Below are 16,278 nucleotides of genomic sequence, written 5' to 3'. Positions count from 1 at the left end.
ACATATCCTTTCAGCATTTGCATATCTGGTGCCCTAGGAGACCAGAATAAGACACCAGATCTTCAATGTCTGCAATGACAGGGAGTTCTGATCAATCAGATGTGGTGCCACAACTTGAGCTGAGGTACCAAAAAGGATCAGTACTCCTGAGATAACTCTCTTGTTCCCATGTGTCATTATAATGCTGAAGGTGAAGATGTCCCATGTTTCCTTCTGTCTCATAGCACTTGAAGAATCTAAATGTCCTCTAGATGGTTGTCAAATGATTTCATGGACTGAATGTAAATGGAATTTCAATACTGTTTATGATTATTGCTATTACAGTTCTTTTTTCTTGCATTTTTTTTTCGAGACAGGGTTTCTCTGTGGTTTTGGAGCCTGTCCTGGAACTAGCTCTTGTACACCAGGCTGGTCTCGAACTCACAGAGATCCGCCTGCCTCTGCCTCCCGAGTGCTGGGATTAAAGGCGTGCGCCACCACCGCCCGGCTACAGTTCTTTTTTATGTAAGTGAAGATTAAAAAAAATAAGTTCATTGAAATCAGTCTGAGTCCAGCCTGATTTTATTAGCAAAAGTTCCATAATTTGAGATAGGCTTTTTTTGGAATTTTTGAGACAGAATATCTCCACATAGCCATGGAGGCCAGGAATTTATTATGGGGAACTAGCTGGCCTCACTAAGATCAATCGACCCACACTCCTGTGTGCTGTAATTATAGTCATATACCTTTAAGTCCAGTTGAAATATGTGTTTTAAGGACTTCTCATTGAATCATAGAAAGAAATAATAAAATAATATACAAAAAGCAACATCATTGTTCTGATGAATAGCAATGCTTCTTGAAGTTCTATAATTTAAATGACCAAATCATTTCACATGCTCTCAATAATGGGTCATTTGCATTGTGTTGTTAATTCCATCCATTTAAAAATGTTTGAAGTGTGACTGTGTGAATACACCTGTGTCGTGATGTGTATGTAGCACTGACAGGAAAACTAACAGGGGTCTATAATCTACTTCTGCTATGTGAGTTCTAATGATTAATCCTATGGAGATATTTGACTACAAAAGACCTAAATGGCACGTCTTTGGGTATAAATATTATTCATGAATGAACTCTTAGAGAAGTGTCTCTGTGTCACTGCTGAAGTGAAGAAATGTGAGAAAATTTGTACAAGTATTGTATATAAGCCAGAGATAGATACCAGGTCATCAGACTTGGCAGCAATGAACTATAACTTTACGAAATGAGACAATTTTCTGGTGTATAATTTTGGTCCTGAGAAAGTGTTATAAATAAATGTCTACTCCTCAAAATGAACAAATTTTACTGTTGTAATATTTTTTCACATTGAATTTGAGCATCAGTGAAATGTTTCAGTGAGAAAGTACTGTTGTGAGCAAGACTAAAAACCTTACTTCAATTCCTATAGAACATCAAACTATGGAATTACATACACAGATGTTTGCTAATTTTCATAAATTATTACATCCATATCAGATAAATGAAAGTACTTCGTTGAATACACACATGAGGTATTTAAAGTTTCTTATAATTTTTATCAGTTATTTTAACATTTACATTGCTAAATTCTCTTGAAATCACAGTACATAGGGTGTACATCATCTATCCTTGGATTTGTACTCAAGAGTAAGACAAATGAGCATCATGAGTTCAAATGTATCCCTGAATCATTACTGACATCCATGGTAAGACTAATATCAAACAACAAAATTTCAATGAAATTTGTAAAAAGATGAAAATCAAAACCGGAAACACAATCCACCACCCTTATGTGAAAAGTATGATCAAACATGGCCTGATATTTCAATAACCAATGGGCAAATTATATGATAGGGGCTCCATTATATACATTACAGAAGAAAAATACATATCACATGGTACAGGCACAACAGAATATGAACAAAAGTCATAGAAGGAATACAAAGTCTACAAAATAAACTTCACTAAATGAATTTGCCACACATACAGAACACTCTAGTGACTACCTCTAATGTTTAAAAATAGAAACCACAATGCAATTATCTCCTCCATCAGTCTTGACTAAACATGGTTTATAATTTACTTCCCGCAAGGCTATGATGAAAATAATTTATGTTGAACCTGAAGAAATCTGTGATTTTTAAACTCATTAACATTTTTTTCATGAATAAGAATTTCTTCTTTACGAGCTTGTTTCAATTTTGGTCTTAAAATTGATTTAAATAGAATTTAAAACATTTAAAACAATAGAGTAATGGTTACTTGGCTAACTGAATTTATTCACAGAGTTTCAATGCAGTATGATATTTTTATGTTTTTGAAGCCTACATTCATTAAATTCATACTTTCTCTCCTGAATGGTTGATTGTGACAAAGAATTTGCCACATACATTTCAATCATGGTTGTTCTCACATACAGGAGATTATGCATTTAATGATGAATAAGATATAAAAAGGTTTTATCACACTGATTACATTCATAATGATTCTTACTCTTTTAAGCCTTTGAACATTACTGTCATCTGCAAAGGCTTTACACACTGAATACATCAATGGGGTTTCTCTGTTTTGTATGCTCCTTTATGCCTTTAGAGATTACTGTGTTGTTCAAAGCCCTTACAACATTGATTACAATCAAGGAGTCTCTATCTACGATAGATCTTTTATGCCTTTTAAGATTACTGTGAGCTACAAATTTCATATCACACTAATTACATTCATAGGGTTTCTCTCCAGTATCTGTTCTTTTATGACTTTGAAGTTGATTATGTGCTACAAAGGCCTTCTCACACTGAATAAATTCAGAGTTTCTATCTAGGGTGAGAATTTTTATGCCTTTGAAGATGACTGTTCTTTGCAAAGGCCTTACCACACTGATTACATTCATATGGTTTTTCTCCAGTGTGTGTTCTTTGATGACTTTGAAGATTACTGTGTTGTACAAAGGCCTTACCATACTGATTGCATTCATAGGGTTTCTCACCAGTATGTATTCTTTTATGCCTTTGAAGATGAATGTTCGTTGCAAAGGCCTTACCACACTGATTACATTCATAAGGTTTATCTCCAGTATGTGTTCTTTTATGGCTTTTAAGATGATTGTATTGAGCAAAGGTCTTACCACACTGAGTACATTCATAAGGTTTATCTCCAGTATGTGTTCTTTTATGGTTTCGAAGATTACTCTGAGCTGCAAAGGCCTTACCACACTGATTACATTCAAAAGGTTTCTCTCCAGTATGTGTTCTTTTATGCAATTGAAGATGATGATGACGTGCAAAGACCTTACCACACTGAGTATATTCATAGGGCTTTTCGCCAGTATGCGTTCTTTGATGGTATTGAAGAGTTCCCTGAAATGCAAAGGCCTTACCACATTGATTACATTCATATGATTTCTCCCCAAGATGTGTTCTTTGATGGTTTTTAAGATTACTCTTAGCAGCAAAGGCCTTACCACACTGATTACATTCAAAAGGTTTCTCTCCAGTATGTATTCTTTGATGTCTTTGAAGATTACTGTGTTGTGAAAAGGCCTTACCACACTGATTACATTCATATGGTTTCTCTCCTGTGTGTGTTCTCTTATGGGATTGAAGATGACTGTGAGCTGTAAAGGCCTTGCCACACTGGTTACATTCATAGGGTTTCTCTCCAGTATGTGTTCTTCCATGGTATTGAAGAGCACTGTACTGTGCAAAGGCCCTACCACACTGATTGCATTCATTGGGTTTCTCTCCAGTATGCATTCTTCGATGGTATTGAAGAGCACTGTACCATGCAAAGTCCTTACCACACTGAGGACATTCATAAGGTTTCTCTCTAGTATGTGTTCTTTTATGGGTTTGAAGAGTACTATGATCAGCAAAGGCCTTACCACACTGATTACATGCATAGGGTTTCTCTCCAGTATGTATTACTTCATTTCATTTAAGGTGACTGACATGTTTCAAGGGTTCACCTTGTTGAATATCTACTGAAAGTTTTTCTCCAGCTTGAATTCTTTCAATCCTGCAAGGATAATTGTCACATATAAAAGCTTTACCACATTCAATACATTGTTGTGCCTAGACATTCGTATGAATTAATTTTATAATATATTCCAACTATAAAGAGGAATCAGATACTAAGTTTTTATAACTGTGTCTAAACTCGTTTTGCTCTCTAATTAGACACTTGTTTGCAACTTGGAAGATACCTCCAATGGTAAATTCCTTTCTTATATGACTTGCCATTTTACCTTCACTGAAACTTTTTTTCTATAGGATATTTTATACATGTGTGAAGAGAAATGGATAAACTCAGAGCTTTAACAATCATGAATTCTCCTATACTGTGAATCATATGGCATATACTATGTCAACTAGCACACCCAAAACTATTTGCACAGTTGTAGAGCTCATACGGCTTTTTTGCAGTGTGAGTTTGTTCACGTATTAACAATGATGGTAGAAAAATAATTAATAGTATACTTGAATCAAATTCAACAAGTATACTCAACATGTGGCTACTAGTTATCTGATTGTTCTCAGAGAGTGGTATGCTACAGCTCTCTATATCCCTATGCTCATACACTTGTATCAAGAATAATGTGTGGTATACATATTAAAGAAGAATAACAAATAAGAGATTTCCACATTGAATTCTCAGGTTTTGACTTGCTGTTCCTCACAGACTGGTGGTATAGATATCAGGGTTTCTGCAGTACAACTGCCACATCACTCAACTCTAACTGCTTCTATCACTAAACTTATCACAGTTACAAGAGGTGTATGAGTGATACAAGATTTACTATGGGCTATTGTTTTTTTTTAAAAAAAGTTTTGCATATATACTTATCATCTTCAATGTGTATACCTTTTGTATTATGAGTAGTAAGAAAGAAATTTATTTGCAGATCTACAACAAAGCTCTTATGGTGTTATGCCTCAAAAGGTGATTTATTTAGCCATTGCTTTCTTAAAAGAAGGTCATTCAAATGATATTCACATATATGACTTATGGATTTGTGCAAATTTGATAACTGTCAGCGCACTTAAAACTGTGCTTATTTACAGTGTTGCTTTAGACTAAAACTTTCAGGATGAAGAAAAATTTCATCAGAGGCACATTGTTATAAGCTTGCACAAGAAAATTACCTTTCATGTCTTCTATAACATGGACAATGTTCTTCAGTATTATGGTCTTCCCAAATGCATCCTAAAATATAATACCAGAAAATGTATGTTATGTTATTGAAAATTGTGCAATGTTTAAGCTGTTATCTTAAGGGACCCTTAGAACTATGACTGCTTTATCCAACTCATTCTTATTGTTTTTAAATAAATTACTGAAGAACATTATTAACCAAGAAAAAGTTGTCCCCTTAGTTTGAAACATGAAGGAAATTCATTTTTACCTATAGTAGTGAGGTTCCTGTAGGTCACCAGCATCACATCTTTGTAGAGATTCTTCTGGGAAGGATCCAGCAAATTCCACTCTTCTCGAGTGAAGTTGATATGCACATCATCATAGGTCACTGCCCTCTAAAATATTTCATTCATGTTTATAATGAAAAGCAGAAAGGTGACAACATTGTAAATCAATACATCTTTGACATTATAGTCATAAAATTCTGGTATTCCCCACTATTATTACATGACACAGATAATCACTTTTGAAGGAAATTGGTTAGGAGTCACCTCTATCATTTCTTTACTCTTTGAATGGATATCACCTTACAAAAGAACTTCCTATTAATAGAGATAACCAAGGAAACAGATAAACAGGACATAGTACACTGAGAAAATTATATGAAGAGATACTAATTACAAAAAAAGAAAAATACAGTTGGCAAAGTGGATGTATTGACTCATGCCTTTAAGCACAGCACTCAGAAAGCATAGTTGTGTATATTCTGTCTCTGAGTTGAATGCCAGCCAAGTCTATGGAATCATTTTTAGAACAGGTGGAAATATACAGTAAAACCCTAATTCTATTGCAAAAATCAGTGAAACACACAAATCAGATTGAAAAAATTCAGAGATATTTACTGAATTTCCTACAAAGAATTACGCATTCACTCCAGATCTGTATTCATATTCCAGACATAAAGTTTCCTATTTTCAACTGCAATACCAAAAACCTTTTATGAAAAGCTTTTTCATGTTTAAAATAATTACAAATTGACAGGTGAAAACATTAGCTATATAAATGTTGGGCATAACAAATTAACACAGTTTTGGAAATATGGCTGAGTACTTCTGAGCTCTTTCTGGTCTTGAAAAGAGGTGGGCACAATTGCCAGTACTTACATGGGATCACAACTACTTATTATTCCAAGTTCAGAATTTCTAAGAAGCTTTGATCACTCTGATGACAGAGTACCCATATGGTGCATATCCATGCAGACACATAAATAGTCAAATTGAGTAAAAAATTAACAGCAAGCACAACAAGCAGAAAGAAGTTCATGCACCTGCAATTCAATGACTCAGAATGCTCAGGCAGAATTAATGTCATGAATACATGGAATCCTGGGAATCAGAATGATACCCTCTGTCAAATTTAAAATTCAAGATATGTATGAAGCTGAGCACAGCAGCATATGCTTGACATGTAAAAAGCCTACATTCCAGAGTCATCACCCAACAATGTAAAAACAAATAAAGTCATGAATGAAGTCCCCCTCCCTTTACTTTCAGGAATTTGGAGCTACACAGCAAAGGTTACTCAGACAAGCAAACAAAACAATTAAAACTGCAGGTTAACAAACTCCTTAGCACTGAACAGCAATTATTTCTTCTATATTTTATGTGATTTACAGATCAAGCCTATTATGATAATAAAAACATTTCAGTATGAGTGGGCAACTGACTGATTAATTCCAACAACAACACAGTAGACATAAAAGTCAGTAAATTAGTTAAGGATATTGAGACTCATCACATACACTGAGGCATTTCATTTAGAAAGGCCTTTCCTACTAAAGGTTCATAGGAAATTGAAAGAAAGGCCACAAAGGAGAGAAACTTGTTCAAGTACATGATCTTTTCTGGGAGGTTGTTCATTCAATGAACTACACAGACTAGACCAAGATAATGACCCAGGAGAGCAGACCAAAAGAGCAGGCCAAGACAGAGGGCAAAGACAGACCTCTGAGGTGTTGCTCTCTGAAACACAGACTAGGCCAAGAACAGTTCTCAAAAACAAAATCATCTACTTTATAGATTGGACCAAGAGGTGAAGACACTGCTGGCACCCATTGAAGGATGAGATGGGTGGGTGCTAATGCCAGAATTCAGCCAACAACATAGAAGACAACATGGTAACACCAGAAACCAGTGGTCATACAACAGGAAGATTTGATCATCCTAACCCAGAAGAAGCAACAGTAAATGATTTTCAGTGTAACTGTGAGGATGATGAGGAAATGAAAATTCCCTTAAAGATATTGAGGAAAACACAAACAAAAATTCAAAGACATCAATAAATCCCTCAAAGAAACCCAAGAAACCAAGAAAAAATAATCAAAGAGGTGAAGCAAAGAACTTAAAAGACTTAAAGACTGGGGCTGGGCAGTGGTGATGTGCATGCCTTTATTCCCAGCACTAGGGAGGAAGAGGGAGGTGGATCTCTGTGAGTTTGAGTCCAGCCTAGTCTACAAGGGTTAGTTCCAGGATAGGCTCCAAAGCTACAGAGAAACCTTGTCAAAAAAAGACTTGAAGACTGAAATAGAGGCAATAAAGAAAACACAAATGATGGAAATTCTGTATATGGAAAATCTGGGTAAACAAACGGGAACTACAGCAGGAAGTGTAACCAACAGAATACAAAAGATAGAAGAGAGAACCTTAGGTGCTGATTATACTATAGAGGAAAGAGATTCATTGGTGAAAGAAAACAATAACTCCAATAAATACCTTACAGAAAACATCCTGGAAATCTAGGACACCATGAAAAAAATCCAAACCTAAGAATAATAGGGATAGAAGAAAGAGAAGAATACCAACTTAAAGGCACAGAAAATATAGTCAACAAAAAAATATCTTAGAAGAAAACTTTTCCAACCAAAAGAAGGATATATCTATAAATGTACAAGAAGCTTAGGGAACACCAGAAAGACTGGACAAAAAAGTCCCCCTAACTTATAATGATCAAAATGCAAAACATATAGAATGAAGCATGAATATTAAGGGCTGCAAAAGACAATGGTCAAGTACAATATAAAGGCAGACCTATCAGAGTAACATCCAAATTCTTCATGGAATCTATGAAAGGAAAAAGGCCCTGGACAGATGTGCTGAAGACACTAAGAGACTAAGGACTCTACTATAACCAGCAAAGCTTTCAAACACCATCAATGAAAATAAACAAGGTATTCCATGACAAACCAGATTTAAACAATAGTTTTCCACACAAATCCAGTCATACAGAACATACTAGTGGGAAACCCAAGAAAGCTAACTGTAAACACAGGCAACAGATAACTTGACATCGCAAACCCAAAGAAGAGAATCACACAAACACTACTACTGAAACATAACAGGAAGTAGCAATCACTGATCATTTACATCTCTTACTATCAATAGATTCAATTCACTTACAAATTGTCACAAGCTTTGAGAATGTATCCTAAAGCAAGATTTATCCTTTTGCTTTATAGAAGAAATAACCTAAACCTCAAAGACAACATTACTTCAAGGCAGGACCTCGAGGGGTGTGTCTACCCACAGAGACTGTAGAACTGATATAGTGGGAGCTCACCAAGGCCAGCTGGATTGGGTCTGAATGAGCATGTGATTAAACCAGACTCTCTGAAGGTGGCTGACAATGAGGGCAGACTGAGAAGCCAATGATAGTGACACTGGATTTTGATTCTACTGCATGTACTGACTTCTTGGGAGCCTAGTCTGTTTGGATGCACATCTTCCAAGGATGGAGGTGGTGCTTGGACTTCCCACAGGGCAGGGCACCATGACTTCTCTTAGGACTGGAGAGCGAGGGGCGAGAGGGGGGAGTGGAAAGGAAATGGGAGGATGGAAGAAGGTAGAAATTTTAAATAAATAAATTAATTAAAAAATAAAATACACTTCAAAGTAAAGTCAATCATATTAGATGAAGGACACTTCATACTCATAAAAGGAACAATTCATTAGGATGAAGTCTCAATCCTGAACAGCCATGCCACAAATATAAGAACACCCACATATGTAAAAGAAACACTACTAAAGTTTAAAATGCACATCAAATCCCACATATTACTAGTAGGAGACTTCAACAACCTACTCTTCCCCAATGGACAGGTCAATTAGACAGAAACTTAACAGAGAAATAAGACAACTAACAGATGTCTTGACTTAAATGGACTCAACAGACATCTACAGAATATTCCACCCCAAAACAAAAGAATATACTTTCTTCTCAGAACCTCAGGGTATCTTCTCTAAAATGGACTACAAACATGGTAACAAGGCAACCCATCACACACACACACACACACACACACACACACACACATTGAAATAACCCCCCATGTTTTATCAGATCACTATGTTTTAAAATTAGAATTTAACAACAACAATAATCACAAAAAGCCTAAAAACTCATGGAGAATGAAGAGTGCTCTATCAAACTAACCCTGGGTCATGGAAGAAATAGATATACTACCAAAAAAGTTGTTCTCCACAAAATTTGAAAGTTTAAACACATCTAAACAGGGTTAGTCAGCAAAATAAAATCAACCTACTGATGGCAGACAACTTATCCAATTGTCTTTGGCCAATTTTGATGAGACCTGATTTTGAAATTCAGGAGCCTAATTAAAAAGTGAAGGTTTTAACTAACACAGTAAGGCTACATACAATAAATACATAGGTAACATATACTGAGAATAATTATATTAACAATGTCCAATCCCTCTGCATTTGGTAAATTTAGAGAAAATATTTTATCATCTATCCTATCTCAGTAAGCCCAAAGTGTTGTTTGTAAATTTCTTTTTATCCTAACTTGTATTAATAACCTTAAATAATGTTCCTATGTCTCTTCACATCATAAACCCTATATATTTTTGTCTTCAATTTTCAATTTGGTAACATTCATAATTACAATTATTGAGTCCTTAGCTCCATCAGAGAACCCAGAAGGAGAAAATAATACTACCTGAGAAAACAGGAATTATAAAGCAAACAACATTTAAAATAAAGAAACAACACCACCTGTATATTTAAAATAATATTTTGCCAGGCTGTGGTGGTGCAGGACTTTAACCCAGGACTTTCATAGCAGAGACAGGTATATCTCATTGACTTCAAGGCCAGAATGATCCAGGAAAGCCAGAGCAACACAGAGGAATCTGTCTTGAAAAAAAAAGGGAAAATGTCTTTTTGTTTTCCCTTGAAAACATACCTAATATAATTATAATAAGTGACTGTTAGGCCAATTTATTTTTTTGGAGGGGAACATTTTATTTGGATGATTTGTTTTTTTTTTTTTTTTTTTTTTAGATGTCTCGGTTGTCCAGTGGTTTTAGATTCCTTAGTTCAATGTTTTCATGCTTTTGTAAAGATAAAACAAAACTTTGCCTTAAACCTAACTTTATGGAGTTTCATTTCCGGAAATTGTATTTAATCAAAAGGAAAACATCTGTTAGTCTTACAAATTATTTAAGATTGAATGGTAATGCTCTCTGATGAACTATTATCTTTTTTATTCAATAGATCTTTTTTTGAAACTAATATTAACTGAATTTGTTGGAATGTTAATCTAATTAATTATTATTAATAAAAAATCAGGAGTCAGATATGGGGGTATGAACCTGAAAGATCAGAGAAGCAGCAGAGCACAACCAGTGATTCTGATTGCCGCCATCTAGAAGAGAGAAGGATCCTCTCTCAGCCTCAACGGTCTACTTCCTGTCTCTTATCAGTTTGCAGTCCTCAAAGTGTCTATGATATTTTCTTAAGCTAATGGCTAGCTTTTATCTCTGACTACAAAGTTTATTATCAAAATAAGGTCAAACTATTACACAGTTCCCTGCCACTTCTCATATATATTACTCTATTGCTACTTCCATTCCTCATATGCAGGGCTTGATGACAGACGTCTCATAGCTTGGAAATTTCAACATCCTGTGGTCACAAATGTAACCCAGCTTCATCTGCAACACTTAATGCAATGAACTCCCACAGTCTCTTCACTAAGGCTCTGAATCTCCCAATCATAGATGGCTATAATTGTGATGAACTGACCACAGAAGAAGAATCCATGACCTTCACATTTTGTATCTTTCTTATTTCCAGCATCAGTAAAACATAGGTGATCCTGCCAAGATTCAATGAACCCTACCCAACTTTGACTAAATCTACTGCAGGTTCTGTATGACATTCCTCTCAGAGTGATGTGGGAGTGCCCTCTGTGTGCTGTGATTATCATTAATGAATAAAGAAACTGTGTTTTCCTGCTGAAAGGTCAGAACTTTGGCAGGTGGGGAGGACTGGACTGAATGTTGGGAGAAAGAAGGGCAGAGTCAGGAGATGCCATGGATCTTCCACTGGAGAAAAATGTGCACAAACTTTGCTGGTAGGCCACAAACTTGTGGTGATACACAGATTAATGGAGATGGGTAAAATTAATATGTAAGAGTTAGTCAATAAGAAGTTAGAGCTAATGAGTCAAGCAGTGATTTAATTAATATAGTTTCTGTGTGGTTATTTTGAGGGTCTGGGTGGGCGGGAAATGATCAAGTGGCCAAGTAGCATCCCTCCAACATGAGACAAGAATTATATTGTATACTACTTCTATAAATTAAAGGCATAGCTGGATAGAGTCTTGGGCATTGGGCACTTTCTTAACTTTAAATTCAGATCAAGGGCATTCCTTTAATGGTGCTGAAAACCATGAAAATCCCTGTCTCTTTTTCATCATTGGACTTCCATCTGAAACTACCTAGGGCTTTTATTCTTCAGACATGGAAAAATCAAGATAGTTTTGGGGCCAAGTATCACACAAATGATCTCTAGTTAAATGATTTTATGAGGTCTTCTAAGCAACTGCACTACGTACCAGGCCAATATCACATAATAAAGTCACAAGGAATGAATCCAGGCTTGGGATGGAGAGGCTACAGCAAGTTAAGCTATGACTGTGTATTGAGAGCAATCAGACATTTGATAACTATCAGAAATAGAAGATAATAGAAATTTGCAGGATCAATACAGGATAGATGCTAGGATATCATGAAGACTGTAAGCTATACAGGGAATACAGGATTATTGTCTCAGACCAATTTTTCTGTTGAGCTTCCAAACTTCCTTGACCACTAAGGGAATACTCAGAGAAACACAGATTAGCCTAATAATGCCTTACTCAAGGCACACTGTGTCCTAGGATCCATGGATTTTAACCTGAGAAAAACCTAAGACAAACATCTCTCAGGATAGATAGACCAATCCAACTCCTTTGTTCCCTGCAAAGTCTTTTGCCCACTAAAATGCTATGATTTTAACATGCACTGTCCACCAGTACTCTCAACATTCACATCTTTCAGGTCCTACAAAAAACAATTAAGCTGTGTAGAGTTTTCTGTGACTGACTTTTGCCATCTAAGTCACAATATCTTGAAAATTCTTCCACAGTCAAGATTCCCACAACTTTAAGAAACCATATTACACCTGTCAGAATGGATAAAATCAAAAGCACCAGTGATTGTCTATGCTGGAGAGGATGTGGACTAAAGGAAACACTCATCCATTGTTGGTGGGAATGCAAACTTGTGTAACCACTTTGTAAATAAGTGTGGCAGTTACTCAGGAAACTGGGAGTCAACATACCTCAGGATCCCACAATTCCACTCTTGGGAATATACCCAAGAGATGCCTAATCATACTACAAAAGCAGTTGTTTAACTATATTCATAGCAGCACTATTTGTGATAGCCAGAACCTGGAAACAACCTAGGTGCCCCTCAGGTGAAGAATGGATAAAGAAGGTGTGGGAGGGAAATGGGAGGATGGGAGGAGGTGGAAATTTTGAATAAATAAAGAAAAAAATTAAAAAAAAACCCACTCAATCAAGCTGTGTAGATTTTTCTGTGACTGATTTTTGCCATCTAAAGTTCTGATATCTTGAAAATTCTTCCACAGTTAATATTCCCAAGTCCACTGCAGCAACAAAATCACTGTTAAGGTACCTCTTTTAATCCAACTTTCTTCTTTGTTGCTGTGATGAAATCATCTAAACAAAAGGAACTAACTCTGGTAATAAACACATTTATTTGGTTATTACTCCTAAGTCAGGGTCCACCACTGTGGGAGCTTAGGATAAGAAACTCAAGTTTATCACTGAAGGCAAAACATGCAGAACCATTCTTTCCTAATTTTCTCTTTTGCTTTGTTACTGTCTTGTGCTCAGTTAGCTACCTTAATCAGCCCAGGCCTTCTTGCTTAGAGACACTGCCAACTCAGGGGAACAGTCTTCATCCAAGTCAATCATCAATCAACATAATCTCTTTCAGACAGAAATCGGACATTCTGATCTAAGCAAAGACTCAATTGATGTTGCCTCAGATGACCCTAGGCTTTGTCATGTTGACAGCTGAGGCTAATTAGCACACAGAGACAATATTATATGGAAAGGTTTTAAAGAACCAGAAATAATGTAATATTCTTGTCAATCACTTAAGCACCAAAGACCTAAACATGAGGATAACAACAAATGGAAAACACAGATATGCCAAAAAATTAAAGGAGGCAATCATCTAAGATCAAGAAGAGAAAACTAAAACTGTCACTCCACAGAAACTAATCAAAACAAAAACTTAAGGAACTGATAATAGAAGGCACATTCTAAATGCAAATAGGTAAAGGTTCATCACTTTTTTTTTGGTTTTTCGAGACAGGGTTTCTCTGTGGTTTTGGAGCCTGTCCTGGAACTAGCTCTTGTAGACCAGGCTGGTCTCGAACTCACAGAGATCCGGCTGCCTCTGCCTCCCGAGTGCTGGGATTAAAGGCGTGTGCCACCACTACCTGGCAGTTCATCATTTTTGGAAATGTAATGACATAATTAGATTACGGTTATAAAATCCACAACAGAGATGGCCCCACTCACAAAACAGGTCTCAAAGACAGACCTTCAAATTCATATTATGGTCTCTTAAATAAGAACTACAAGATTCTAATCAAAATCAAACTCCAAGAAATCACTGGCCATCATGCACCCTGTACACTCCAGTTCTCTCCTTTACCAATAAAGAAAATGGATTGGGTGAGAAGGGCTGTTCACCAAAATTTGCAAGATTTATTTGATGCCTTTGATATTTTTGCTTTGTGTAAAATAGTTTTGATTACTAAAAGTATCTCATTCTCTTATAATAAAGAACATGATGTCTGTTAGGATCACGTAGATACCATTTCATTTCCTATAATTGGGGAATGCCTCTCAGTCTGCATCAGAGTAAGGAATTAAAACTTTTTAAATAAAATTTCAGGAGAGAGATTTTTAAGGAATCAGTGTACATGTGAAGCAACTTGCTTGACTCTGCTTTATAAGCAAAAACAATTTTGAAAACAAGGTTATTCCTATTTTTTGAGTATGCTTGTACATGAGACAAAATGCCTTACATATGTGCACATGTGATATACAACAAAAGAAAGTATCAGATCCCCTGGATTGAGAAAAGTAGAGATTTCTTAACCTCCCAACATGAATGTACGTTTAAACTCACATCATCCACACAAAAGACACAACACCTTTTACCAAATAAGCCAAGTCTTTCTCAGATTAATAGAAACAAAAAACTCAAAAATAAGTAAAGAAGTAAAGAAATGATCTTTGGGAACATGATGCATCAAAATTTAGATGGTCTGCAAGGTAAATTTGCAGAATTAAATAAATACAATTCAATAACTTTGTCCAAGAATTTGTAAGAGGAAAGTTAACCACAAAGTTACATTCCATTGGAAACATTCAGAATGCTCATTAGGATTATGTGTTAATCATGTCAACACTTATGGAGCAAAGACTGAAACATGAAGATAGCAAGAACTGGAAGACACAGATATGCCAGGAAATGGAAAGAGGCAGGCATCTAAGATAGAAAAAAAATCTCTGCACAGAAACTTTCCTAAAACCCAAAACTTGAGGAACTTATGATGAAAGAAATTTTCTGAATAAAATCGGGGAAGGTTGATAATTTTCTCTAATATGAATAATATAATTAGATTACAGTTATAGATTACAGAAAAAATAGTATACAGATTCACATAATTTGCTTTCTGCATTTTCCACAAAGATCCTTCAATCAAAAATGTGCCCAGTGTTTGTGAAAGAATAAAGATGTTGAAGAGAAAACGCCATGAACAAAAGCAGGAATATGTTGTCAATTTTTAATTAAAAGACGAAAGTAATCCTAGGCAAGGAAAAGTGTGATCTTGACCAATGTTATCAAGCTATCTTTCATGATATGTCTACAAAAATTAAATAAACTCAAACTGAACAACTTTCACAAAAATAACTCCAAGTGACACTTACACTGTTTTTTCTGACCCCCAGTTACTGATCTGTCTTCTGAGACAGCAGCCTCATGATACAGATGTTATCTTTGAAAATAGAGAAGATCACTTCCTACAGCTCTCCAGATCTTGTGCTTTCCTCTGGTTTAATGTAAACACAGTCCCCAAATGTCCAATCTCAAAACAACCAAAAAAATAATTTAAAATCTGCTTCCTATTATATGATATGTGGCAGAATATGTGGATTGTGCCCTGCCTTCCTGTTTAACACAATGCATACCTGAAAAATCTCTGCAAATAAGAAACTTCTTTTGTCCCCTGGTAAGCTTTACTGGATCACAACAATGTGGCTAATGGCAGGATCATGTTAAAAGCATTCTACTCAAGTATTGCTCTACCAGTTCTACAATTTTTAATCTTTATTAAAAAAACTAAAAATGGAATGCAACATTTAGAACTTGTAGAATCTAGAACTTCAGTTTTCTTTCTCTTTTTTTTTTTTTTTTTTTTTTTTTTGGTTTTTCGAGACAGGGTTTCTCTGTGGTTTTGGAGCCTGTCCTGGAACTAGCTCTTGTAGACCAGGCTGGCCTCGAACCACAGAGATCCTCCTGTCTCTGCCTCCCAAGTGCTGGGATTAAAGGCATTAAAGGCGTGCGCCACCATCACCCGGCTGAACTTCAGTTTTTAATCTCTCTTCCCACTACACACCAAAAGCAGTGCCCATGTGTGTACTCTGGACAGAGGTACAACCAGCATCGTATCCTCCATTTCCAGGGCTGAAGAG

At 35.9% G+C, this 16,278-nt stretch overlaps 1 protein-coding gene across 1 annotated transcript in view; it reads right to left on the bottom strand.

Moving 5' to 3' along the window:
• Window positions 1-2,897: 2,897 nt before the first annotated feature.
• LOC130867051 (zinc finger protein 120-like) overlaps window positions 2,898-16,278 on the bottom strand; it is a gene marked incomplete at its 3' end in the record, with an annotated part of 28,118 nt that continues 14,737 nt past the window's right edge. Inside the window, exons 2-4 of the mRNA XM_057758792.1 lie at window positions 5,402-5,528; window positions 5,142-5,202; window positions 2,898-3,669 (exon numbers count right to left, since the gene is read on the bottom strand). Of these exons, the coding sequence (XP_057614775.1) occupies window positions 2,898-3,669; window positions 5,142-5,202; window positions 5,402-5,528 (960 nt within the window). The remainder of the gene's footprint in view (window positions 3,670-5,141; window positions 5,203-5,401; window positions 5,529-16,278) is intronic.

This window comes from Chionomys nivalis, chromosome 26 (assembly GCF_950005125.1).
Source record: "Chionomys nivalis chromosome 26, mChiNiv1.1, whole genome shotgun sequence".
Lineage (NCBI taxonomy): Eukaryota > Metazoa > Chordata > Mammalia > Rodentia > Cricetidae > Chionomys > Chionomys nivalis.
The sequence above is the reverse complement of the archived record's forward strand: the minus strand, read 5'-3'. Positions and strand labels throughout refer to the sequence as shown.